The 25,864-nt window shown below is 38.7% G+C and overlaps 1 protein-coding gene across 2 annotated transcripts in view; it reads right to left on the bottom strand.

Moving 5' to 3' along the window:
* Window positions 1-25,864, bottom strand: part of AKT3 (AKT serine/threonine kinase 3) — a 202,059-nt gene that overhangs the window by 73,645 nt on the left and 102,550 nt on the right. For both annotated transcript variants that reach the window (XM_054576703.1, XM_054576704.1), the window contains one exon: window positions 9,246-9,371. In XM_054576703.1, coding sequence (XP_054432678.1) covers window positions 9,246-9,371 — 126 coding nt within the window. The remainder of the gene's footprint in view (window positions 1-9,245; window positions 9,372-25,864) is intronic.

Here is a 25,864-nt window from a genome sequence, read left to right as displayed (position 1 = left end):
AAGGCCGGCTGCTGTTGGGCACTGTTTTACAACCAGGAAATTTTCACCTGAAAAGCTAAGATATGTTGACTTGTCAGTAATGAACTTAATGTGAAAAGTTACGTGACAAATCCACCGCAGCTGCTCACTGCACTCAGGCTGCGGGCGGTCCTCACCCCAGTGCACCTCTCCTCCGCAAAAATCACTGGGTGTGCTTTAAATCAGCAGATGAGGAGACACTGTACTCTTTTTTAAAAGCCTTTATAGCTACAGAAAATATTGCCTTTAAGATTGGATTTTTAAATGGAGCACGCACTTGCATCCGTAAATTTGCTTTATATTCTACTAGGAAGGAAGATGAACAGTTGATGTCACTATAAAAACTGCACATAAAATGCCAGGCAAGGTAACAGGGGACCAAGTGCCCAACTCAGACCCTGAGGAAACAGTGTCTTATATGAGTACGGCATTCTGTTAATATTTCAAGTGCCATATTTATTCCTTTCATTTGCCCTTTTTCCTCCTGTGATATTGTTCACTCTATCCAGGGATTAAAGAAATAACATACCATCTGGAGCTTTCATATATGAGGATTTCATACCCATTTAAACTAGGCAACAATAAGAGATTCAGCTCAAGTTCAAATCAATGCCATTCCTGTTACCTGAAATCTTCATCTTTTGAAATCTTACTGCTTCTCCAAAAATCAATTTCCAATTAAGTTTTTCTTGATCACTAGTCCTTAATGGTATCCCCTTTTCCTAAACTCGTACTGCATACATTAATTAGAAACTTCAGAACTGAACCATAAAACATCTCAAAATACCATTTCCTGGTGTTTGTGGTAGATATTTACTATAGGATGATACATTCGTCAAAGCCAAGGGCTGTATCACACATCTATGGATTCACGAAATGAACGCAGGCTTCACGGTCAGCATCTGCTTACAATCCGGGCCCTGCCATTTGCCAAATAAGTGACCTAAGGCAGGTCCCCTCACCTCTCTCAGTCCCTTTAAAATGGAGAACATGCCTCTCACCTCCTGGGGTTGTTGTGAAGGTTAAATGAGTTAACATACACGAAAGGGCCTGGCACAGGGTAACGCGCAAAGGAAGATGGGTTCCCTTCCTTCTTTTTTCTCTCAGAGCCTGGTACAGTGCTGAGAACATAATAAACTCTCCGTAATAAAAACTCTCTAAAAATTCATGAGAACTCAGATATCCTACAGATATGTTTAAATTTCCTGGCGGTAATTCCTGTTTCCAAATTGTGTTAGATTAGCTTACGCACACCAGGTAGGAGACTTCAAATCAGAGCGAGCGGGTGAGGCTGTCATCCGGGGCGACTGGGAAAGGAAGACAAGGAGGGAGTCCCAGGTAAAGGTATTTACGAAGAGCTCAGCGAAGATAATTCCCTGTAGGGAGTCCCTGAAGTACCTTTGGATGAGTGACAGCTGACTGCCGACCTAGATGTGGAGCGGGTAGGGGTAGGTGGGGGCGGGGAGGAGGAGGACGAGGAGAGTGGGGAAGGGAAGAAAGGGATGAAGGAGATGGGGAAGGAGGGCTGGCTGTGCTGGGGCCTCCTCCGTGGTCCCCACACTCCACAGGAGCCACTACGGCTGGCCCTGCTTGCCTGCCTCCCCGCCACCCCTGAGGACGGTGCTACCCCTCTACCTTCCAAAACAGCAATCATCCAGGGGAGGGGCCAAACAGATTTTAATTTCCCCCAATGAATGGTAAACAAGGGATCCTCTTGGCACAGACAGAGAGATGAAGGTTTTCCTAATTTTATTAACAAAAACAACTTCTGATTACAAAAGGGTGATAGTAGTCCCATGGACCTTCCTCCACCGGGGGAGCCCTGTGTCCCAAAGGCTGGCGTGGGAGAACCTGGGCAGCACCCAGCTCCTTGAGGCCGATGTGGGGGCGCTGCCCTTTCTTTTGGGATGGGGTCTTCCTCGCTGGCCAGAGGCGACTGCAGCGTGGTTTAGGGGCCTGGCTCCTGTTACGTGGTTTATAAGGACCAGCGCCTACTGATCAAAGTTCTTGGCATTAAATCAAAGCAGGACATTTCCCGCTGCCCAGAAAAGAGCAGCTGACCTCACTGCAAGAGAGCGATGTAAATAGGTTCTACTTAAAACTCAGCATGGTCTGTGAAAAAAAAAAAAAAATAAGCACCACCACCACCACCACCACCAACAGTTTCCTCCCCATCCATGTAACTTAGCCGGAGAGGGAAGAATGGCTGCCATTTAATCTAATGAGTAAATATTACTGAGCACCTTTCATCTTACATTCATACTTTTATTTGCATAGCATTGCATAATTTACAAAGTGTTTTCACATATATCATCTCATTGAATCCTCACCATAATCCTGAGAAATAGGAGGTATTATTAACCTCATGTTTAAAGATGAAGAAAAGAAAGAGCAGGGAAGTTATGTGATTTGCCCAAAGCCGCACAGCTAGTCAGGCAGAACCAAGACACAAAGTCTGGTCTTCTGACGCCAAGTCCACTGATCTTCCAGAATACCAGATCTTGTAATAAATGGTAAAGGAAATTTTTAAAATGAGCAGACACGGTCATTCTGTTCTAGAAGTTTAACACCGCCCTTGATTCTACATAAGCCCCAAAATAATTTATATTCTGATGAATGGAGCCAAGAAGGCAAAAACTGTAACTACACAGATTAGCTTCAGTGTTGATCAGGTAAGAGGGGAAGAGATCAGGGAAGACACCGGGGAAGACACAGCCCACAACAGCAATAGGAGCAGCTCGCCTGGAGTGTTGTAACGAAGGAAGCGGTACAACAATCAGCTTGTCTGATAGGAAACTCAAATGATACCCAGACACATTTCTATTTATAAATAACGTAGGACTGACGAAACCTTTCGGAGATGCAGAGGGTAGCTTTCCCACCCCAGAGCCCGATGTGAAACCCTAGTCCGCGACAGTCACGTCCATTAACGTGGGATCTTGCGTTTGCTGTTCTGCACCTTTGTTGTGTAAGGTAGGAACAAGGAGGGAAGAGGAGAAATTGTCAAACTGGAGTGTGATGTGAACGAGAGGCAGGAAGCATGTGACTCAATGTGGCATTACTACTTCGTGTAATTTTCCAAGAACTATCTCCTTTTAAAGGGATTTTCGAAAAGGTTTTCTCCATTTCCCATTCTAAACTTGGTTTATGGGTTAAATTTTGCACATATATAAATAAAATGTCACCTATAAAAATAAAGGATAGGAGGTAAATTAAATTAAATTTAGGGTAATTCACTTTATGATGAAACTTTAAGTGAGACATCTATTTCTTACACTGAGATGCACAGTTTACCAGACATAACTTTCTGTTTGTCTAAAACCTGATCATAATTGGGGGAATGGGGAAGGAGGAAGCACCCAATCTTTACATGATTAAGTACATAAAATGGTCTAAAAATCACTTAAAACAAAAACAGGGTTAGGAGTTCTATGTACAACTTGGCCTAAGAGAATGTAGCACTGTATATCAAAAAGAAAATGTCTGGAACATTAAGGAGTAACAGAAGGAAGAAAAGAAATACTGACAATATATAGAGTATAAACGTAGCTGTGACTTGGGCAACTGTTTAATTATTGATATACAATATATCCAAAAATAGTAATTTCTCTTCCTCTTATTAAAAAATGGAGAAAATCTGAGATTTTTATGAGCAAGGAGATGGTATTTGCAAAGGAAATTTTTTTGGAAGACAAATCTAAAATGACTCTATGCGTTGCTTCTAAACACTCCAGACAGAATATTTGAAGGCAAGAGATCAATTAGGAGACTATCAAAATAATCCACGGGGGACTGACGAAGAACTCAACCAGCGTGGAAGCAGTATGACTGGAAAGGGAGGAAAATAAGGCAATGCCTTGCTGACTGATTGCCTGATGTGGAAAAACAACTATTTGTCTATGGATGTATCCCTTCTACTTCACAATAAAACCAGATAGGTTATTATTATTATTTTTAATCAAATACTCATTTGGACATCTAATGCTCAAAGTCTCCAGTGGTTTCCGGTAAGTTGTCATTAAAAATATCCAACTGGTATTCAAGACCTTTCACAATCTGATTAAAATTTATCTCATCTTAACTTATTTTTCTACAATAAATTCTCTATTCATCTAGGAAGTTGCCTATACTGTTTACAAGACAAGCTAAGCCTTAATTCCAGACTTCGTATGTTTGCCCATGTTGTGAACCTCACAGAGAATGTCCTCCTTCCAAAAGCCTACAGCACCATCCTCCACGGCTCGTGCTAACCTCAGCTCATGAATAAATTCTTAGCTAAGCACCCCAGCTTATCTTTGCCTGTTCTCTCAATTCTGCAGCATTTATTCTCTATAAAGTTCCTTTTGGCAATTAGTCTGATTGTCCCTCACACTGTTCCACGTTCTGTGTGGATGTCTTCCAGATATCCAATTCAATGACAAAGTCCCCCATACAAAAACTGGGGACTGTATTTCATACTCCTGTGATAAATGCATCATCCTCTCAGAATCCTTATATATTTATATACTATCGTATTATCCTAGATTAGAGGGTTGCCATTACAGATTACATCATGTGTTACCCTATTCTCTCCCCAGGAACAGCCACGGTGGAAACATTAGTAGGAATCAACATATTTGTCTTCACATTTACAATCTCCAAGTCTAATATTTATTTAGAGGTAAGGGTGTTTTTTGGTAGGTTTAAGCCCCATAACTTCCTTCCTTGCTTTCAAACAGAAGAAGAAAAACAGGTTAATAAGTAAACATTTCATTTCACTTTTAAAATGGGCCTAAGAAACACAGACCAATCTATTTTTTTAAAAAAAGGAACCGCAGAAGGGTTTCAAGGAGGAAATTGATATTTTCAGAGTGAGCCAGTGTTTGCAGCACAGAATGAGGTGGAATTCTAGGCAGTCTTTCTGCGGACACGGCCGGCACTTCTCCCTTCTCCTCGCTGTGAGCAAGACCGAGCCCTGAGACATATGGACAAATGTTCCCGTTCTCCACGGAGGAACTGTTTCTACTTTTGAGTTGGACTGAAAATTGTCAAAGTGTTAAAGACCATGACTATTGAGTAGACACACTATTGGGCTCAAAGTAGCTTTGAATACGGCTTTGCAACAATGCTTGTGTGAATCCTACATTATTTTTCAGTCAAAGTGTACTATTTCCTGTGCAAATATAATCTCAGTCCATAATTAGCAATTTACCAAACCACAATTCTGATTAAAAATGTACCTCGCTTTTCAAAACTATTTTTATTTACATTTCTATAGCACTACACTTAGTACTTTTCCATACAGTTCACGTTTCACCTACCCAAAGGATGAAGGTCAAATGTTATTATCCACATTTTATAGGGCTTGGAAAATTCTGTATGACAGAGAATATCTAACCATTTAAGTGTAGGAACTCCCACCCAAAATCAAGTCTCAAGGCTCTTAATCTAGGTAAAATGTCACAGAATGTGGTTGGGGAGAGGAATAGCATTTTTAAATAACAGTAGAGAGATTTGATACTTAACTACTACTATCTAGTAAAATAACCTTCAAAAAGATCATTGAATTTCTAAAGGCTTCATTTTTCTCATCTAAAAAGTGAAAAATGTAGACTAGATGTTTCCAGATAGTCATTTAAAACCAGTTGTTAAGCCCTAGCATGTGGGCCTAGGAGACAGAAGAGAAACAACAGCGAGCTCTTCCCCCTAAACAGCTCCCAGATGAGCAGAGGAGACATGCACTTGAACAGATAACCAGGAAACACTGTGGTAACAACAGAAGGTAACAGATTTGGGGCGGGCAGAGAGGAGCCATTGAGCAAGGAAGCAGGCTGGGAACTTAAATCTGAACAAAGCCCTAAAGAATGAAAAGAAAAAAGGTCCAGGCAAATAGAGAAGAGGTCACTCTAATCAGAGAGAACAGCATAAGCGAAGGCTCAGAGTAGAAAAGCAGCAGAGTTTGCAGCGTCTGCGACAAGCAGCCCAGGGCTGCCCCAGTGTCACCACACAGAAGAGAGGCAAGGCAGGAGGTGACAGCAGGGGCCAGGCTGAGGAGGTCCTTGTGTGATGTCTTAAGGAAGCTGGATTTGACCCACCAGACTATGAGGACCCAGGGCGGGGCTCTCACAGGGCACTGATGTCCTTAGGATTTGATTTTCGAAGGATCACTTTGACAGTCACAGGAAGGGAATATTCCAAGTGGTCAAAGGTAAAAGCAAAGCATCTAGTTAAGAATCTATAGCAGAGATGATGAGGCCTTGTTTTAGGGTAATCCCAGGGCAGGACATGAGTTCAAGAAATAGGAAGCGAAAGCAAGACTAGAAATAAATTAGAAATGAGGTAAAGATGGGGGGCGGAGGGAAGGCATGGAACAGATTCAAGTTTCTGCTCAAGACAGAAATGAGGTACTGAACATAGGAGAAAAAATTAATAAAATTATCTGAGGTTCAGCTTAGTACATGTTGAATCCCAAAAATATCTAGGTAGGGGTGCCCAGAATCAGGTGAATACAGTAAGCTGCTGCTCAGGGGAAAGGCTTGCCCTGAAGATATGTAAGAATGGATGTAGGCTGTAGATTGGTGGCTAACTGAACCCTTAAAAGTGAACGCGCCCTCCGAGGACGAGGGTGCCATGTGAGGAGTCCTTGGCCAGAACCTGTTTAGACCCCAAGATGCATGCAACAGGCAGAGGAAGAAAACCAGGAGAAAGAGGATTCCAGAAGGAGGAGATAAATGATGAGAGAGGTCATCCCAAGAAGGATGTGCTGGTCACTAGTACTAAACGCAGCCTGGATGTTCATCAATGAAAAGAACTGAACAATGCTCGCTAGTCTTAGAAATTAAGGGGCCACTGAAGAACTTATTAAATAAAAGTGGTTTCAAAAGAAAGGAATCCGAAAATGAATGAAGACTGAAGAGATCAATGCTAAGGCCCTTCTAGCTCTCTCTTTCTTCATATGGTTAAAAAGCCTATTTTCATAAAATTCCATTAAAACCCACATAGGTTAAATCTGAGTAACATTTTAATTATCAGGAAAAACAAGAGACTCATACTGCAGCTCTCAACAGAATATACGTATACATAATATTTCCCAATATACCTTAGAAATGCTTTGTAAACTAGTCTCTTTTTTCATATACTAACAGGGACTGAGAAGTAGGGAAACCTTTGGTGAAGTAATCCTCTCTTATTCCAACTGTTCTTTCTTTTAATGTCTCATAAAAACATTTTTGTTGTGCGCTCCCCCCGCCCCGCCCCAAATATCTTTCTTCTTTATTTTAATTTGTTTAGCTCCTATTCATACTTCAAGGACCTGCTCAATTTCTCCCTCCCAGAATCCCAGAAAGTTGGAGACAAAAAGGGCCTTATAAATTCATCAAACACTATTTTGTGGAAGGAATTAAAGACGAGAGTTTCAGAGAATGACTTGCCCAAGGCCATACTCATGGCTAATGGCAAAGCTGGAATTTGAACTTCAGCCAGTGCCCATTTTACCACTCTATTTCCCCAGTTAATTATTATTTATAAGATTTAAGGTTGCAATAAATCAAGCTTTAAGAATAATTCGTTTAAAATAGTATACCTAGTGCAAGATCCAAGCTAATACACTTCTGAAAACTGAGAGGCTGGCCTACGACTTTGCTTGTGAGTTTGAGTCCACTACCTGCACCTACTCGATTACACAAGAAGAGAGTGCAGATGTCGACTACCGTTTATCTCGAGGATGAGCTGACTGTCAGTCACCGAACAGGATCTCTCCCCAGGAGCACAGCATTTATTTCAGCCTCTGCCAGTGCAAGTGTGGGAGCAGATGTTGGCAGATTGTGACATACAGCGTGTCTTTACAATTTGTTGGGGTGTGAAATTTCATAAGGTCAAAAAATGCTGCATTTTGATCAGCAGATACAGGAGTTCTATACTTTCATAAATTATGTCAGACAAACCAATAGCAATCGCTAGTAAAATAGAGGAACCAAGAAACTATATTGGCTGTCGGTGGTAGATGACAATCTATGCTGCTAATGCTTTAAAAGCCAATTCCTATCACTCCAAAGCAAATGCTTGCCCAGAAGATCTTTAAAATGAGAATGTGTTAAAAAAATACAAGATATTATTTCAACTGACAATAGGATTTTAAAAAATAATTTTCAACTATAGGAAAGCTACAAATATCTAATGAGCTTTTGGGTGGGAAAAATAATGTCTTTAATCCATACATATAAGTGTTCACACTTTTTTCTCTAAGTGAATATCTTTATCGTTCAAATGATTTCACAAACACTTTGATTTATTGTTTTATCTTATTCTTCAAAAAAATTAAAAGATAATCCCCATAAAAAAGCCTGGGACTCTAGGTAATAGTAAAATAACCTTTATAATATTCAAGGACTATTGCTATCTTGGATTTTTTGTTGTTTCTATTTTACTGTATTTATTATTATTATTTTTCTGCTTCAATCATCCTTCATATCTTTTCCAAGTATAGCTAATAGATAACAACATACAATCAAAACCAAAATTAAGACCTGTGTCCTGTTAAAGATTTTTGTCGCAATGGTACAGACTTTAGCTGTTTAGGCAGGTTTATTTTAACTTAACACAACTTTAAAATGCTTTACTTTGAAATTAACACAGAAAACCTTTCCACTGATTATCCGTAATGAATGGCCTGAAGTGCCTGGTCACAGCTTAACAACAGCAGATGTTGTCTTGATCATCACCATCGCCTCTCAGTTTACTCTGTGCTAAGTTCAAGCAAATACATGATTTCTAAATAAGTTTGAATTACAAACATTTTTGTTAGATATTTGTGAGGAAGAAATATTTAACTACAAACATAAAATCTCCCCTGAAAATGATTTCTAATGAAAATCTCTTGTGTCTCATCATACGCTCAATCAGAAGAGCTAAGGTTATGCTAGGAAGCTGATGAGAGATGCAGGAAGGACTGCACCATCTTCAAACTATGCTCACCCCATGTACATGTGAACTATAGATTTGGAGGATTACAATGATCACATTCACGTGCTAACTATAAAAAATATTAAACAATTCATTATATAAGACCACATATTTTTGCTCATCTCTGTGCTAAGGAGTTGAAAGTCTACCACAGCTGAGTATTTCTCTATTAAAAATAAACCTAAACTTTTTCATTGGCCTCTCATATCTACTAAGATATGTGATGTACAAGGTCATACAGGTGAAAGAATAAATAAAAGGTGAATCAACGATTATAATGAACTTACTTGCCACTGAAAAGTTGTTGAGGGGATAAGGTAAATCCACATCTTGAGGTTTCTCTTTATATCCTATGAATGAGCCATCTGTCTTCAAAAGGAAGTATCTTGGCCTCCAGTTTTTTATATATTCTCCTATATGAGGAAAGCATGCATGTTAATGCTCAGGGGAAAAAATGAACAGCAGCTTTTATGTGAAAAATAAATTATGGTACAATATATGTCCTACAACAGTGGCCTCCAAAAATTTAGTTAGACAATTTTCTTTTAACTTAGCTTACAAAAGAAAATACATAAGCCTGCAATTAAGATTCAATAAAAACCCAAACATGTTTTGTTTTTAATGATTTCACACTTTGATAATTCATTTGCACCATTATTTCTTCAGAGAATCATTCATATGCATACACATTTTGTTCAGTTTTTCATTTTATCAGATGGTTGTTAAGAGCATGTTTTCAGTCGTTTTAAAAAGCCTTGGTGAAATCATCCACACAGTATTGAGGAATTTCTATGAGAAACACTTATCATAAGCAGGGATATGAAATAGATGTTTCTCTTCCATGTACCGTGGACTAATTGTGCCACTTTTTCGAAAAGAAAGGGAAAAAAGCCTGTTTTCATTGTTCAATCTTGATCATAACTTGTTTAAACAACACTTTACTGTTCTACATAGGAAAATCACTTTCCGTACAACGCTGTTAAGTCAAGGAAATGATAGAACTGGGGTTGACGGAGCTTAAAAACCACATACACAGTCACACACACGCAAATATAGTAACTACAAGAGCACATGGTATAATGCCAAATACACAATAGTCAACAAATTTAGTAGATTTTGATATGAGCTATCATCTAGCTACCAAAACATAAAACTGTAGCAGCCAGATCGCCATTGCCTTATCTCATAAAGAACTCTTCATAATTTTAAGCCACAGATGTGCTCGATGCCGTAAGAGCTGCAAGGCCACCTGGTCTCAATTTTCAGTTCCTTACTGGATGGTTCTACCTGGCTGTGTAACCTCAAAGCCTTGAATTGTAGTATAAAAAAAGTTGGAAGCAGTTCAACTTCCCCAACAAATCGGCTCCCCTTGACCCCAGTTGGCTAAGCTCAGACCTAACATCTGACTACTCCCCCACCTTAGCCAGTCAGTGGCTGGGTCGGTGCCGCCATCACAAGCCTCTCTGAGCCCACCCTCGGCCAAACATGACACCATACCCTCGGCCCTCCTGCTACTGCGCTGTGTCTTCCGTCCCTTCCACTCATCCCCTGGCTCCTAACCCAGCGCAGCTGTCCTCCCAGATTACTCCCATCGCTCTTCTGCTCAAAACTTCTGTATTACCAATCTCCTTACTCTTGACTGAAAAGGACAACTCTTTTAGCATAAAATGCAAGCTTCTCCATAATCTTGCCCAACTGCATCAATAATTTCAATGTGGAATCCTTCCTCTGAATCAGAAATTCTCCAACTTCTGATCTCGGGTCTCCTTGCACCCAAAAATATTACTGAGAACCCCCCCCCAAAATGTTTGTTTATGTAGATGACATCTATGATGTTTACTGTATTAGAAATTGAAAAAAATTATTTTATTACCTCTTTTACAAATGACAAACTCATTACATGTCACAAATATTTTTATAAAGAAAGTTGTATTTTCTAAAACAAAAGAAGTAGTGAGAAGAGTAGAACAGCTTTACATTTTTGCAAATCTCTGTCATGTCTAGCTTAAAAGAAGATGGCCAGGTTTTCATATCTGCTTCCACAGTCAACCTGTTGCAGTGTGTTATTTTCACTGAAACACAGGGAAAAAAATCTGGCTCAAACAGATACATAGCGGGAGAAGGGGAGGGTATTCAGATAGTTATGGATTTCTTTCTTTGATACTATACCAGCATTCGACAAGTGGTAGTCTTCAAAAAAATTAATCGCAGCGTGCAACTTGAAATCATCAGTGAACTTTCTGCACTGTTATGTGAAATGCCCCTGGTCTATAGGCACATTGAATGAACCTTTTACATTATGCATGATTTTGTAACAACGCACATTGGTCTTTTAGAAAACACTGGTCCAATGACCTTCCAAATAGTGACACATTTCATTATATAGTCACATTCATTATCGATGCACATCTCATCAGAAAAGTAAGCCCTGGAAAAAGTCAGGCTCACATTGGCAGGTACGTTCTCCGAAGTTCACATTTTTGCCTGAAGACTTGATTTTCACCATTGGCAGTAAATACTGTCAGTTCTCTTCCTGGCTGTGACGTGCTCTGAGTGCCCGCCCTAGTGCCGACCACCTGATTAAGTGTTCAGTAATTTACTAAATGAATGAATAAAAGGAGGATAGGTAGATAAACGTCATCCCCACAATTGCAGGAGCACATAAAGGAAACTCACAGGGAAAACAGGCTGTCCCTCCTGATTTTGTTTTAATGAAAAAATATGGTCCTAATATGAAGAAACACGTCAAATTCATAAACCAGAATGTTAAACTCACAGTTCTCATTAAAAAATAAAAGTTCCTTTCTTGATTGTACTTATTATTTTTCTGTTTTTATGTATTCCTATATAAAATTTAGATATTAATTCTCTAATTAGTGATAAAAAATTTAGATTTCAAATGCTATTTTAAAACAACAGATTTATATTGGTATAAGATGCTATAAGACTGTTGAGCTAAATAATAAGTTATTAATTATACCAAAGGTAAAAATTAAAACCAATTCATTCAAAAAATTTGAAAGAAGAAAAAAAGGGATAATACAGTTTATTATTTTATAAAAGTGCAAAATATACTTATTTAAGACATGTAAAATTTTAAAAATAAAAATCAAGTGTTCATTTCTAGGAATAACTTTCTGTCAGCCATTAAATAGTTATATGCTCAAATGAAAGACACAAAACATCACCACATAAAACCTACTTTTTTTATTAAACAAATCTTTGGAAATTAAATATATCTTATGTAGTATACAGGAGGACTTCTGGTTGTCAAAATGTCCTTTAACATACATCTATTATGCATCCCTGACATATATTATACCAAAAAAAATACCAAGACAATAAAAATCTCAGTGGTTTTGTTTCTGAGTAAATATGTTGGCCATTGAAAACATTCTTGATTTCCTCAGGCAAGTAAAAATATTTCGACTCTCAGGCTTAATCTTCAATGACAACCTGAGATGGGAGATGGTATGAGTTTGAATTCATACTCACTTTCAGCTTAAAATTTCAATAGAATATTCAAATCATCTTTATTAGGGAGGATATACATTCAACTGAGGATATACATTTGGATATACAGTCAAAATTTCCAGTGCTAACTTCTAATTTCAAATCAAATTTTTATTTAATAATGTTCCATCTAAATTAATCCTCATATACTACAGACCTTATTTCATTAACACTTTACTGAGAATCACACTTGTACTTTTCATATTAAATTTACTGGGGTGACATTTGTGAATAAAATTATATAGGTTTCAAGTGTACATTTCTATGACACATTAGCTATTAGGAAAATGCAAATCAAAGCTACAATGAGACATCACCTCACACCTGTTAGAATGGCTCTTATCAGTAAGACGAGTATTAAGTGCTGGAGAAGTTGTGGAGAACAAGGAACCCTCATTCACTGCTAGGGGGAACGTAAACTGCTCCATCCCTGTGGAAAAAAGTGTGGAAGTTCCTCAAAAAGTTAAAAATAGAGTGACCGGTTGGACTTTTTAAATGCTGAAGTCATCAGAAAATACCAAAGCAGGAGCTATAGCAACAATGTCTAAGGACGAAAAATGGGCTGATTAAAATGTTTAAAAGGTCTTACATCTAGAATAACTAGGGAATGTCAGACACAAGCCAATTGAAAAGGCAACTGTACACCCAGAAAACCATCATCGTTTAGAATTCGATTAGTCTAAATACAAGTGTCATTTAAAAAAATATACTCCTTTCCTAGGATAAAAAATAAAGCAAATAAAAGATGCTGGTTACCAACAGTTATACTGCAAACGAAAATTCTGATTTCAGGCAATACAGCTTTTTAATTTACAGTGGCCGCTCACACTTGCCATAGCATAGGCTTCGAAATCCAATCTCTTCCCCAGGAACACGGTGAAGGCAGCTTTACACGTATGTTTGGAAAGAGGCATTACTGTCTTGATTGATCATAAAGCTGAAGCAATTATAAACTTAGCTTCCCTGAGAATATGGGCTTTTTAATATATTTTACCGCATATTTAATCACATCCAAGTTTTTAAGATGTATTGTATTTGTCCTTATCATCCCTGAGGAAAAAATGAATAGATGATATCCACACTTAATACATATATTGATAAAAAAAACAACTCTAAAACTTCATTAGAGAGAGAGAGAGAGACAGTCATTGGTATTTATATTTTCAAAACAAGAGAAACTTTATCTAAAACAAATGCTATGTTGTGTAAAAGAAGGAGGCCTCTTTTCTTTTTCTACTCCCTTGCATCATTAAACTCCTCTCGTAAAACACTGCCATGCTTAATTAAGAGCAAGGACTGTGGAAGCACACGGCTTGGGTTTGAATCCTGACTCTTCTTCTACTTACTGGCTGCAGGAATTTAACCTCTCTGCTCCTTAGCTTCCTCATCTGAAAAATGAGGATTATAATAGTACCTACCTGTACGGCATGTGGAGGGACATAATATAAAAAGCACTTAGGACAATACCTGGCATATAGCAAGTGTTAGATAAGGTTATTTTTAAATGGAACCATTATCACTCATGGTAATATCATTTATAATCATCTTCAGCCTCACAGTACTCAGGAGTATTTGCATAAATGAGGTAATAAGCAACAATCAGCAATAAATTTACTCCATCAGCAAAAATAAAAAAAAGTCTCATTAGTTAGTGTCAGATACAGAAAACTCAAATCCTATCTAAAGAAATGAAAAGGCTACCCAATATCAAAATACAGTAATGAATTAATTTATATGACTTTAAGAAATCATTAGTCTTAAATAAATGCCTTCATGGGTCAATTTTTACCTAAGACAAAAAAAAGATTTAATGTTAATTTCAATATAAAATCTATTCAATTTTGGTTCACAATGTAGTAAATATTTAGTTGCTTGTTGACAGATACCAACTAAATTTACACAAATGAACTACCTTAAAAATTATAGCAGCATATTTATCCACTAGTGGATTTTCATAAATAATGATTAGCAGCATAAGCAAATAAATACTGAATATATAATTCATATTAGTGTGCTATATATTAAATATCCTGAAGCAAAATAGTTACTCAACAAATACATGAAAAACATAATAAAACATTTGCAATCTTTGAAATTGCCTGTTGTATTTTTATATAGTGGATACTGTATTCCAATTAGTTCTAAGTAAAAGCTCTGTTAACATCTCTCAGAGAGTAGAAAAAATGTTTCTTGCTGAATTGCCATGATCTTCATTTACATATGTCTTGAAAATAATGCTAAAGAATTTTTCCATCACCTACACTGCAATGAGATGGCATAATAATTTCTCAATTGCACAGGGACAATCTGAATTGTAACTTTTTAAAAAAAGGAAAATGCTTTTGCAGAGTGTTGGCCCTTACTAAATATATGTTGATTAGGTGTTCCAGCGCCTGCAAACCTAAATTTTTAGGTGATCATTCCCTTCTTATTAAGTCCTCTCAAGTATGTCCTTTCCTTGCCCTTGGGCAACTTGAAAGAGTTAAACTCCAGGTACCTTCACTGCCACCTTTCTGACCTACAGCAGCCTTGGGCATGTGCTGACTCTGCAAACCAGCTGACAGCTGCCAAACATGCCCAAAGCATCACAGGCTCCTGCTCTTGCGTCAAGGTGCTGCTCAATGACGATCATGGCTGTAAAATAAGGCTCTGTAAACATTTATACTTTAGAACTGGGAGACACAGGCTTCTAATGGGTTCATTCATTCAAAAAATAGTGTCAAAATAGGGACAGGCACTGAGGACACAGCAATGAGCGATACAGGCATCGGACTTGCCGGCACGGAGCTTTCAGTGTGGCAGGCAGCTGTGAGGATAGAGGAAGGGGATGATCTGAGCCATTAACATTCTAAATGAATGTTTCTCCTTCTTTTTAGTCGCTCTTAGTGACCCAGGGAGTCCTACTCCAGGATGGCCGTATTTCCTGTGCCTTGGCATTTCCCCATAGCACCTGTGTGCCTTGAAAAAAGCGTGAGCAATGGTGCTGGCTATTTGATGCAGTGCTGTGGGTGAAGGGACTAGGAGGGATATCGGCACGTGATCCTTCAATATTTCATGAAAGATGAGGCACTGCACATGCTCCTCTCCGAAGCCTCAGACAATACAAGCAAACATGGCGGCAGAGTTTATGATGCTGCTTTCATCTACCATAACACACAACACACCTCAGCCTTTCAAGTTGCGAGATGCTGCCCATGCTTGTCTTTCTCTCTCAGGATTCCCTACACAGTATTGCTTAAAAGAGGCCATCCTGCAAAACGCTCCAGTCTTCATGATTTCTCACAGGTTGTCTATCGCGTAAGGTCCCTGAGAGATCTGTCGGCTCTGTACTGGTCAATGTTACCACTGCAACTGGCCAGATGGAAGGTGTTTACAATTTTGGCGATTTCGCGTTGTGCTTCCAAGATGCCTTAAAAGCTTTCCAGATGTACCCACATTCCTATGCATTATCACATATGCTCCTTCGTGATTATTTTGAACAGTATATTATAGTCAAGACATTTTGCTTCCACTGCATAATGCATGAACTTGTCATTTTTATGGTAAGAATAGTTTCCACATCTACTTCCGAAGGAAGGCTGGGGTCCGTGGTTTGCTTTGAAGCTGAAGCCATGATGAGAAAAGTACCTGCGTCCTGAACACAAGACGCTGGAACGCCGGCTCCTCCAGGATTGCGGGGCGGCTGGTGCGACAGCACTGCCTCCGCTTTGTAACTTTCTGCTGTCACCCAGAAAGCTGCTCAGTCACCATCCACTTTTACGCATTCTGGGATTTGTTCCTTGGTATTCTGTAAACCAGTCAATCGAATCCTGGTTTCCTTTTTTTAATTTTAAGGAAACACTGCACTTTAAACCAACAATGTGTTACTTATTATTTTTAAACGTAGAACTACCTCATAGAGTTCTAGTATTAAGTTTTACTGTGAGAGAGAAGCAGTGGGGGGGGGGCGGGCAGAGAGGAAGGGGGGGAGGAGGGGGGTCAGAGAGAGAGAGAGAGAGAGAGAGAGATAGACGGAGACAGAGAGAGAGAAAACAATGCATCCATATACTAACTAGCCAACAGAAAAACTGTATCTTGGCGATTTAATGAAGACAAACCATGAGATTAGTTTACATAACTGTAGATATGTTGTGGGGAATTACCCAATCTGTACTCCGCTTCCTGCTGGGTTAAATGTGAGCTAAATTATTATTTTGCTTACATTTACGCCCTTGTAGATTGTGACAGCAGAGCTTCCTTTTTAATCTGCTTCATGCATTATAGCAAAGTCCTCCACTCGACACACTGCATTAAACACAGAGCCATTCCTGCACTAGTTTAACCCAGTAGCCATAGACTTTTAGACTATTTCAAAGAGCTGAACCAGTTTTGAAAGATAATTGCACCAGAAAATTTACAGCTTCCTTACTGTGACTATTTTCCACCTCACCACACCAGTCTCTGAATATATAAATCAGTGTAATTAGTATCCTGTGTTATATGCACACTGTAGTAAAATGCCTTAACAAATATCAAATATGGAAGCAGCGAGTCCATAACAAAAACCTCCTGGCTGCGTATCTCCGCACCTACAGCAGAGCAGCAGGTGTTATGACACACCTGGCGGACAGGATGCACAACATTAGCGTCTCCCTAAGGCGGTGACGGGATTTGGCAGAGAGGCCGTCAGGCTGGCACATCAGAAGGAGGCCTGGGCCACTGGGGAAAACCCTCAGGTGAGGCAACCCTCCCGCCCCGTGTTAAAATCACTGCTCTACAGAATAAGACTCAACAAGACAGAACAGACTCTCCCCAGTGGACTGTCTCCTAGATAAGTTTTCTGTAGCATGGAACCCAAAAATGACACCGCATCAAGCCGTAGACTCAGTGGTTCCGACGGTCAATCTGTGGCCCTTTCTCCTTTGCGTTTCCTAGGCAATCCACTTACAGAGACACAGCTCAGTGCGCAAGCGGAGGACAGAAGACGCAAGCACAGGGAAAGGACCCTGAATGTACCTGGCCAGACTTTCCCCACGAGAGACCCGCCCAGCACATGGTGGAGGTGCCAGTGCCCTCCCCCTTGGGGCAGACAGCCATACTGAGGTGCTGCGATGCTGGAACAAGCATAAGACAGGGGTGAGCTCTGAAAACACATCTACTGAAACTGACAACATCCTACTCTGCCAAACTTTCAGAATGAAGCAACATGCCCCAGGTCTGTCCAGAAAGTATCCGGTCATGCACTATGGAAAAGAGAGGCATTTATTGAAGATACAAGAAACACTGTACATAGGACAATGATGCGTCAGTCCCCTTTGGAGTAGGCTCCTTGGGACATCACACATTTCTCCCAATCGCCATCAGCTGCCCTGTCATATCTTCCCTGAATCTCATCGATGATCTGAAATCTCTTCCCTTTCAAAGGTGATTTTAGTTTTTGGCAAAACTGGAAGTCGCAGGGTGCCAAATCTGGGCTGTTGGGGGGGGGCTCAGTCATCTGGGTGACTTGATATTTCACCAAAAGCTGTGCATGAGATGTGATTAAATGAACAGGCGCATTGTCGTGATGAAGCTGCCAACCACCAGTTGCCCACAGGTGTGGCCTTCTGAATCATCCAGATAGTTTCTTCAGAGGAATGTTTAAGCTTAACGCAAGTTTGATGCAGATTCGTTGCTCTACTCGCTCAGTCATTTTGAATAAGATGGCTACACAGTACACACGCTCACTCAATGGCGTCTACCACCCTCACTGACTGGTACAGTAAAGTCACCATTGTTCATACATGAGCATTCCAGTCCACTCTCCTTGGCTGCGACGTTACACCAGTGTCACACAAATTGTTCTTGTTATATTAGCAACGGCTGGACTTTTCCCGGACAGAGCTCATCAAATATTACGGGATTTGGGAACACAACTCTGAGGTCAGAGTTCAAGTGCCAATGCTGCCCCTTCCTAGTTGTGTGCCTTTGGGCATGTCACTCAATTTCTCTGTGCCTCAGCTTCCTCTTCTGGAAAATGGGGGCAGTAACAGTGATAAGACATAAATTAGTATCTGTAGAGGACATGGAACAACATCTGACTCAGAGTAAGCCTTATGCAACCATCTGTTAAGTGAATAAAACATCTTAAAATATGGCCAATCAAAAAAGATATAGAGAGTGCCTGATGCATGCAACATATTAAGCTACACAAGAATAAATCAAGTATTTGAAATAAAGTAAAATTTATTAATTTCATTTGTCCAAAGAATCACAGCTTTGCATTTGTTGAGCAAAGTAGGTGCTGTTTTTCTTGCAGGGGGAGGGGGTATTTTGTGGATAAAATTCCAAGTTTGTTAATTCACTTTGCTACTATCTTATTTTCATTCTCCTTTATTACTGATAATGAACTACATATCATTTATGTGCAACCACCTGAAATCTTTTGTTAAAAGCTGATAATGCTCTCAGAGAAATGAACAGACTTTCTTAGTTCAATATCCAGTAAATCTGGGGTGAAATATCCAGCACTTCATTGGATTTGACTATTAAATATCGCGATGCTCCTTTCCAATTATCTCAGAAGAAAGTTGCTACATACAAAAAACAAAAGTATAGCACTCAATACCCTGATATCAACCCTTTCTGACTCTTCAGCTTTTATTGCACAAGTAAATTACCATTTAATCTCAAATACTCTGAATTCAGAGATGTTAAACCACACATAAATGTTAGGCTTTTATAAGTGCTTAGGAATAATGGTACATTTCAACTTCTGATATATTTACATTCAAAAATTATATATCCTGTAAAGTAAATTATTCTTGATTTATATTGTATTTTAAACATGTGATTATGTTTAAGTTCATAAAAATGAAGGGAATATAATGCTTCCATTTCAGTGAATGCTGCTATATATTCAAAAGTATGGTTCAAATAATTGTGAATGCCAGAATATCTGTTATCAAAGGGATAAAAAGTAAAACACGCCCAAGTAACATCATCTTAACTTTCGTAGGTAATTTTCTTATACTTTTTGTAAACCGATCTAATTTGGCATCTGTTACCATTTTCTTAGAAAAGAACTAAATGTGCTTAAATGCTGCTGTCAAACTGAAGTGTACAGCTATATCTAACATTTTTAAGAGAAAAGATAAAAAAATAGAATCATGAATGAAACCCTCTTCAATTACTTAAAGGAGACCATTTCTCCCCCCAAAACAAATGTATAGATCAGACAAGTAGCAGAATAGCTGCTTCTCAATCCTAAAAATGAATTTACTTACCTTGGCCCTCTGAGGGCAGTATTACCTAACTCATAGAGAGAAATTTCAGAAAACGATCTTTACTTGCCATCCTAATCAAAATGAGTATTTTTAAAAATCTGAAAGGGGTATATCTGTCCATTATGCATAAGTATGCCTTCCCCCATCATCATCCACACCTCTGCGAGACAATAATGCTTGCTTTCTACTGTTCCTATGTTTGAAAGGAAAGATCTTAAAATCAAGACATCATGAAGGAAAATGACTTGAAGCCTTGGTATCATGGAAGACGTTCAAAACACAATGAAATTTTAAAAAATCATATAAGTGATTCTGCACTGTGTAAATATTCCATTAAGGTCCTATTATAAGGGTCTTTGTAGAATAATTTCTTTAAAAAATCGCAGAACATCAAAACATAAAACCTTTTGGTAAAGATTATGTAATTCAAAGAGATTAACATTCAGCCCCCGACTATGCATAGGGGATCTGGGTTTCTTCTGCACCCAGCCAACAGGCTCATTTGTTAACTAATAAAATATAATACAAATGACAAATTGGCAAGGTAGAATCAAAGCACCCACTTACTTTTCAGACTGATTTTGAAACTGTAAAAATCTTTTCACAGCATAAGGATTATCAATTTACTTTCTACAATCTACTGGAATGTGCAATGAGTGTTTTATTTCTTTTGCCCAGGAAGTACCTATTTCCAAAAGTAGGAAAAAAGTTTTCTGGCATTCGCTCACTTGTCAAAGATATTTTTAGTGTGTACAAAAACACTGAGTAACTAACGCTATATAATCCAGTAGCATGAAAGATGTCTAAGAATGGAAGAAGTGCTAATCTCATGTCAGAGTCTTACGTATAAATTCATTAGTGCCTATGCGAGTCTAAACTACAAACCACCCCCCTTCCCCCAACCCAGATAAACCCAGGCGGAAAAATCAGAGAGCTGTCTTAGTGAGTGACCTTCTCAAGGTGGATCAAAATTATTACCAGCAGGTAAATAACAAAATTCACATTTACACAGTAAGCTCTCCTAACACATGGTTTTCATTTAGCAGAAATATGTTTTTATTCAGAATTTGTATTGCCTTTAAGAAAAGGTTTTGCTTCTATAACTTAAGGTGTAACTCTCCCCTCATGAACTATTCCATTCCTGGGATAAGTGTGAATAAACTAGGTTTTTAAAATATGTGCCCCTGGAATTAAACGGTTTTATTCTCTTTAAATTCCATTATACCATAGAGAATTTTAAGGTCAAAGAAAAAAAAAGTTGATTAAATTCTAACTCCTATTTTACTAAAAAAAAAAACCAAAAACACAAAGTGCTATCTTAACAGGGCCGGATAAACACAATGCAGAGGCAGGGGAGAAGGTCATTTCCTAAAATTTCTTCTGTAACAAATATATGTACTTAAGTTGAAATCTCTCTTCAGAAACATGCCAGGAAGCAACAGCTGCTGTTCTATGTGCTTTCAGTTAAAAGTATGAAATCATGAACTCTGATGCTGTGTTGCAGTCTCAAACAAATAAGTGGCTTCCTAGCCAAAAAAATACTCGAACTTCACGGTTTATGCCTTTCTGCCTTTGTATCTTAATCATCTTCTGTTCTAAAAAGTGCTACCAAGTTTACCAACATCTTTAATCAGATTTTCTTGAAACTACAACACATTAAAAATTTTAAGCCAAAACATTTAGCAAGATGCCTTAAAGAATATGTCAGACAGTGAAATACTCTTCTGTTTTCAACTTACTGGCCAATATTTTTAAAAATTACTATTCATGCAGGATTTTTCTGAGGCACAATTCAAATACATGTATATACCATTAAAGCTAGAAGTTCCTAATTTTTTTTTGAAGTACCTTGAAAATGTACCAAGTACAGTTTCATTCATATGTGAAAATGTCCTCATTGTAAAAGAGTTTCATCCTGATCTGTGATACAACTTTTTACAGACTATGGGATATTTTCACTTCTTTGGTAATATGAGTTGTTTTGGAAACATACCATTATTTAAAAAACAAACTAGACTATAACACTTAGTGTGTGTGTGTGTGTATTGGCATTCATTATCATGCGTTATTAAACATTAAAATATCCTTACATAAAGCTAGCATTGTATTGTATAGCATTCAAATCGAGGTTTATTTTTTTAGTATAACCAATTCTTCAAAACCAAAGCAGAAGTCCTTAGTCACTGTATCCAGTCCCATCCCCACTCTTGGAAACTGGATCAGGCTCCGCTCCCAGGTGCCAAGTCCCTTGACTCTTCATTCCAAATTATTAATATTTCGTAGAGAGAGAATGCCTGGCAGAAACAATTTTAAAAATCTTCAAGAACCACCTCCATCTGTATGGGCATTAGCCACCCTACCCTGAATTTACTGATGCCCTCAGGCTAGTCAAAGCCAAGTCCTCTTGAAGAAACCCACTGCTTATCCCAGCACGTCCTGCCCTCTGTGAGCTTGATCAGTTCCCTCCTCTGCAAAGTAAAGAGTGGCGACAATCCAACAATGCTTTAGAACTCCACCAGGAGATATGACGTTTCTAGTGCGGCTGGTTCACTATCATCCTTATCTTACCTGTTACCTTTGATGTGTTCCAAAATCTTACTATGAAAATAATTATAATCCAAATACAGCTTAGGTATTGGCCATAACAGAGAAAATGTCACTCCCGAATAGTGAAATTAATACTGAATTAAAGGAATGAGTACAATTTTGTGCAATCTCATGTTGGGGTTTTTTAGCAGAAGAGTGATTTTATAGGATACAATGTAAAATCATCATTACTGAGTAACACCTATACCCTACCCACCCAAAATAGTTACATTCTTTAAAAATTTATTTCCCTTCCTATTTATGAAACAATCATAAACCACTAAATAAACATAAGGTCCTAAGAAAACAACTGTGTCTGTTAAGTGGCCTCTAAAACTATGTATGGTCCCTCTTCACTAGGGCATTCATTACACACATGCTCCAGTGACAATAGCTACAGACCTCAGACTTACACACCACACCTACCAAAAATCAAAGATTGCTAACAGCCACTCTTGCATCCGTTCCAGGCATTCTAAGCATATTATCTCATCTAGTCCTCCTGAGATCCCTGAAGAGCAGTTATTGTCTCCTTCTTTCAACAGATAAAGAAACTGACACTTAAATAGGTTAAGGGACTTTCCTAAAGTCACTCCTCTCAACGAAGCGATACTAAATCCGATCCGGGTAACTTCAAAGGCACTCTGCCTTTCCTATTTCAATCACTTAGAACCTATCCACGCCTGCACTACGAGATTCTGCCAATAGCTCCGGGGAAAGGAGAAGGGCAGTGATATAATGAACAAAGCCCGGCACTGCCTGCGGGTCCGCCCTCAGACCGGCGAGCTTCTGCTCGGCCACTCACTGACATCCTGACCGCTGTCACGCCAGACTCTCCCAGCTTCCTAACACCTCTCGCTGGAAAATGGCATGCGGCGGCCCCCGCCCCCAATGTAGCAGGTGTATCAGGAAGGACTAGGAAACTATGAATATTTGTAACTACTTGTACATACAAAAATATGAACACATTCGTGGCCTCATCAATGGAAGAAAGAAACTAAATATATGAGACAAAAGAAAGGTTCAGAAGGTTCAGTGTAGCTGGCTGACGATTCTCTACCCCTTTTTTAGCAAATACAGATTAGAGCGACTGGAGGAAGATTTGACAGGGAGAAAGTTTTTCTAAATGTTAGATCTGAGCTCTGCTTTATTATGAGGAGTAGAAAACAACAGATAACCCCCCATCAGCCCCTTCTGAAAGGCATCTCTCTGAGCACAAAGCTCTGTCAGCATGTTTGCCTTTTACCCACACTTTAGATGTTTGTGCTTAATAATTATGCGACAAAACCCCCAAGGTTTTAGGAAAGCGTGAATTTACCAGAAGTCAACATAAAGACCCTTTAATTCCCCACAGATATCCTTTGTAACAGAAATTCAAATCGTAAAAGAGAAGCAAAGGGGAAAGAAAAGTCGGGACTCTTCATTTTCAAGGAGTTTTACTTCTATGAGGATCGGTTTTGAAATGTTACAAAAATTTTGAGTTGTTCCAGAACAGAAGTAGTTTTGAGGAAATTTATTTGCCATCCCTGATTCTTCTCAATTATTTAAGAAAATGAATAGTTAAATAAACACATTCACTTCACCCTAAATATGTGTTATCAGAGCATTTAAGACATTCCAGCTATATGAAATCTTAATACCTAATGACAGAATGGAGAAGGAAATATACAACCAATTGATTACACCCTAATAGGAAGGCCTGCCTGTAATTTACAGGATCAAGGACAACCAAGAAATAAAGGGTATTAACCAAGAAGGCTGGGTTCCCATGGAACTTTTTTTCACAACGAGCAACACCTAAGTTCAAAGTGTAACGGAGTTACTTAGTAAAACATGTTTGGTGCTCTGTACCTCACCCCTAGCAGTAGGCTATAAAACAAATCAATTCAGTTTCAAACGGTAGTTTCCATACCGACTAGCAGGAAACAGTAATGTGTGCGTTACGAGTGTGCCAATTCACCTGAGTTCCTAATCAGACTCTCCTGTTATCAGTGAGCAGTTCCCACATAACATTATCCGAACAGATTAGCGATGGTCCGCGTGGAGCAACAAGAAAGTTTGTACTGCCCTTTAAAGAAGTTGCTGCTTTCTAAAACTAGATGTGCCTAAGAGGAGGAAGAGGAAGTATTAAGCCCCTAAACTAATTAACGAAATAAGGGGAGCGGGGGCGTGCAGGAAAACAACGATAATTAGTATGTACCCTTGGTTAAGCAAACCCACACATACATTCATTCTGTATATGCGCAAACATCAGCGCATCATAAACCGTCTCAAGTTCTAGCCATTATTCAGTTCGACATCTGCACATGTTTATGCGTCTCTCCAAACAACCTCTTGAACACCCTGCTGGAGTTGTCATTTTTTTCTTCTCCCTATCTGGCAGATGGCAAGTCAACAATCGGCATCAACAGCAGCCGAATATCTCCCCCTCCCCCCTCCCCCCTAAACAGACACAATAATAACTTCTTTGTGCTTCCCTACAATGCAGCTGCTTAAACCATTTCGCTACAAGGCTGCTTTGCCTTAATAAAAAAAAAAAAAAAAAATCCCTTCTGTCAAGTCTAAAAAGCAGCATAATGTCAAGCAAGCTAAAGCCACAGCACAGCTGCAAACGGGCAGACACATTGACAGCTCCTCCCTTAACAAAGCCTTGTGAATTGAAGGGGGTTCATCTGAGGCTCACACAGTAATTAGTATAAAAAAGTCCGACAGCCTCTATTATGCGAAGGGAGAAAAAAAACTGGACAGAACTGGGCTGCTGTTTTGCGTCAAGAGTTCTGCTGCAGAGTAGATAAATCATGTTGGGTTTTCTTCTCCCTTTTTAAAGACAGTAATAAGGAGGATGAGAGAAGCTAATTTGAAAACTTGGACACAGTAATTGTACCATATGGTGAGCATTTATCCTTTCTGAAATGCACGCTAACAGTCACTTACATGCACACTGCTTTGTTTTACAGTTGTTATTCTCTCCACCATATTCATAAAATGGATTTGAATATCTGATACTCAAGAGAAGTTGTATGTAATTAGCAACAGAACTGCCTGGGTTTAATTTATTGGCCTTGCACTGCAATCTAGTAAATGCAAAACAAAATTAAACAATGTGTCCACTTTGTAAAATGGTTTTTCTTTAACTCAATTAAAAAAAAAAAAAGAAGAAGAAGAATGAATGCAGGTTCATTGGACGGGTGCTAAGTTAAGGTATGGTAGATTTTGAAAATTCCAAAAGAATAAGCTATGGCTGTTGGAAAGATTCTACTGACCCATTTCAAAGACACCAAATCACCAAGAGGATGACCTTTTATTAAGACCATCTGGTTCATTCTATATTTCACTGAAGCAGATGTAAGTCTCCATATAGATCAGTAACACTAGACTTAACAGAATTTCCTTGTAGGTGTCTTAACATTTTTTTCAAGAAAATCTGTCAGTTATTAAGTACTATATGCCAAAGACCATGCTAGGCGCAGAGGAAATAATACAATGTCAAAAAGTTTTCACATTTTAAAAATGAAATCAGAGCATAAACTGAGTTAGTATTTTTGTTTGTCCACTTCAAAATT

The sequence above is a fragment of the Pteronotus mesoamericanus genome, unplaced genomic scaffold, assembly GCF_021234165.1.
Source record: "Pteronotus mesoamericanus isolate MK-2021 breed Mesoamerican mustached bat unplaced genomic scaffold, CSHL_Meso_final contig_347, whole genome shotgun sequence".
Lineage (NCBI taxonomy): Eukaryota > Metazoa > Chordata > Mammalia > Chiroptera > Mormoopidae > Pteronotus > Pteronotus mesoamericanus.
This window is presented reverse-complemented; position numbering and strand designations above follow the sequence as displayed.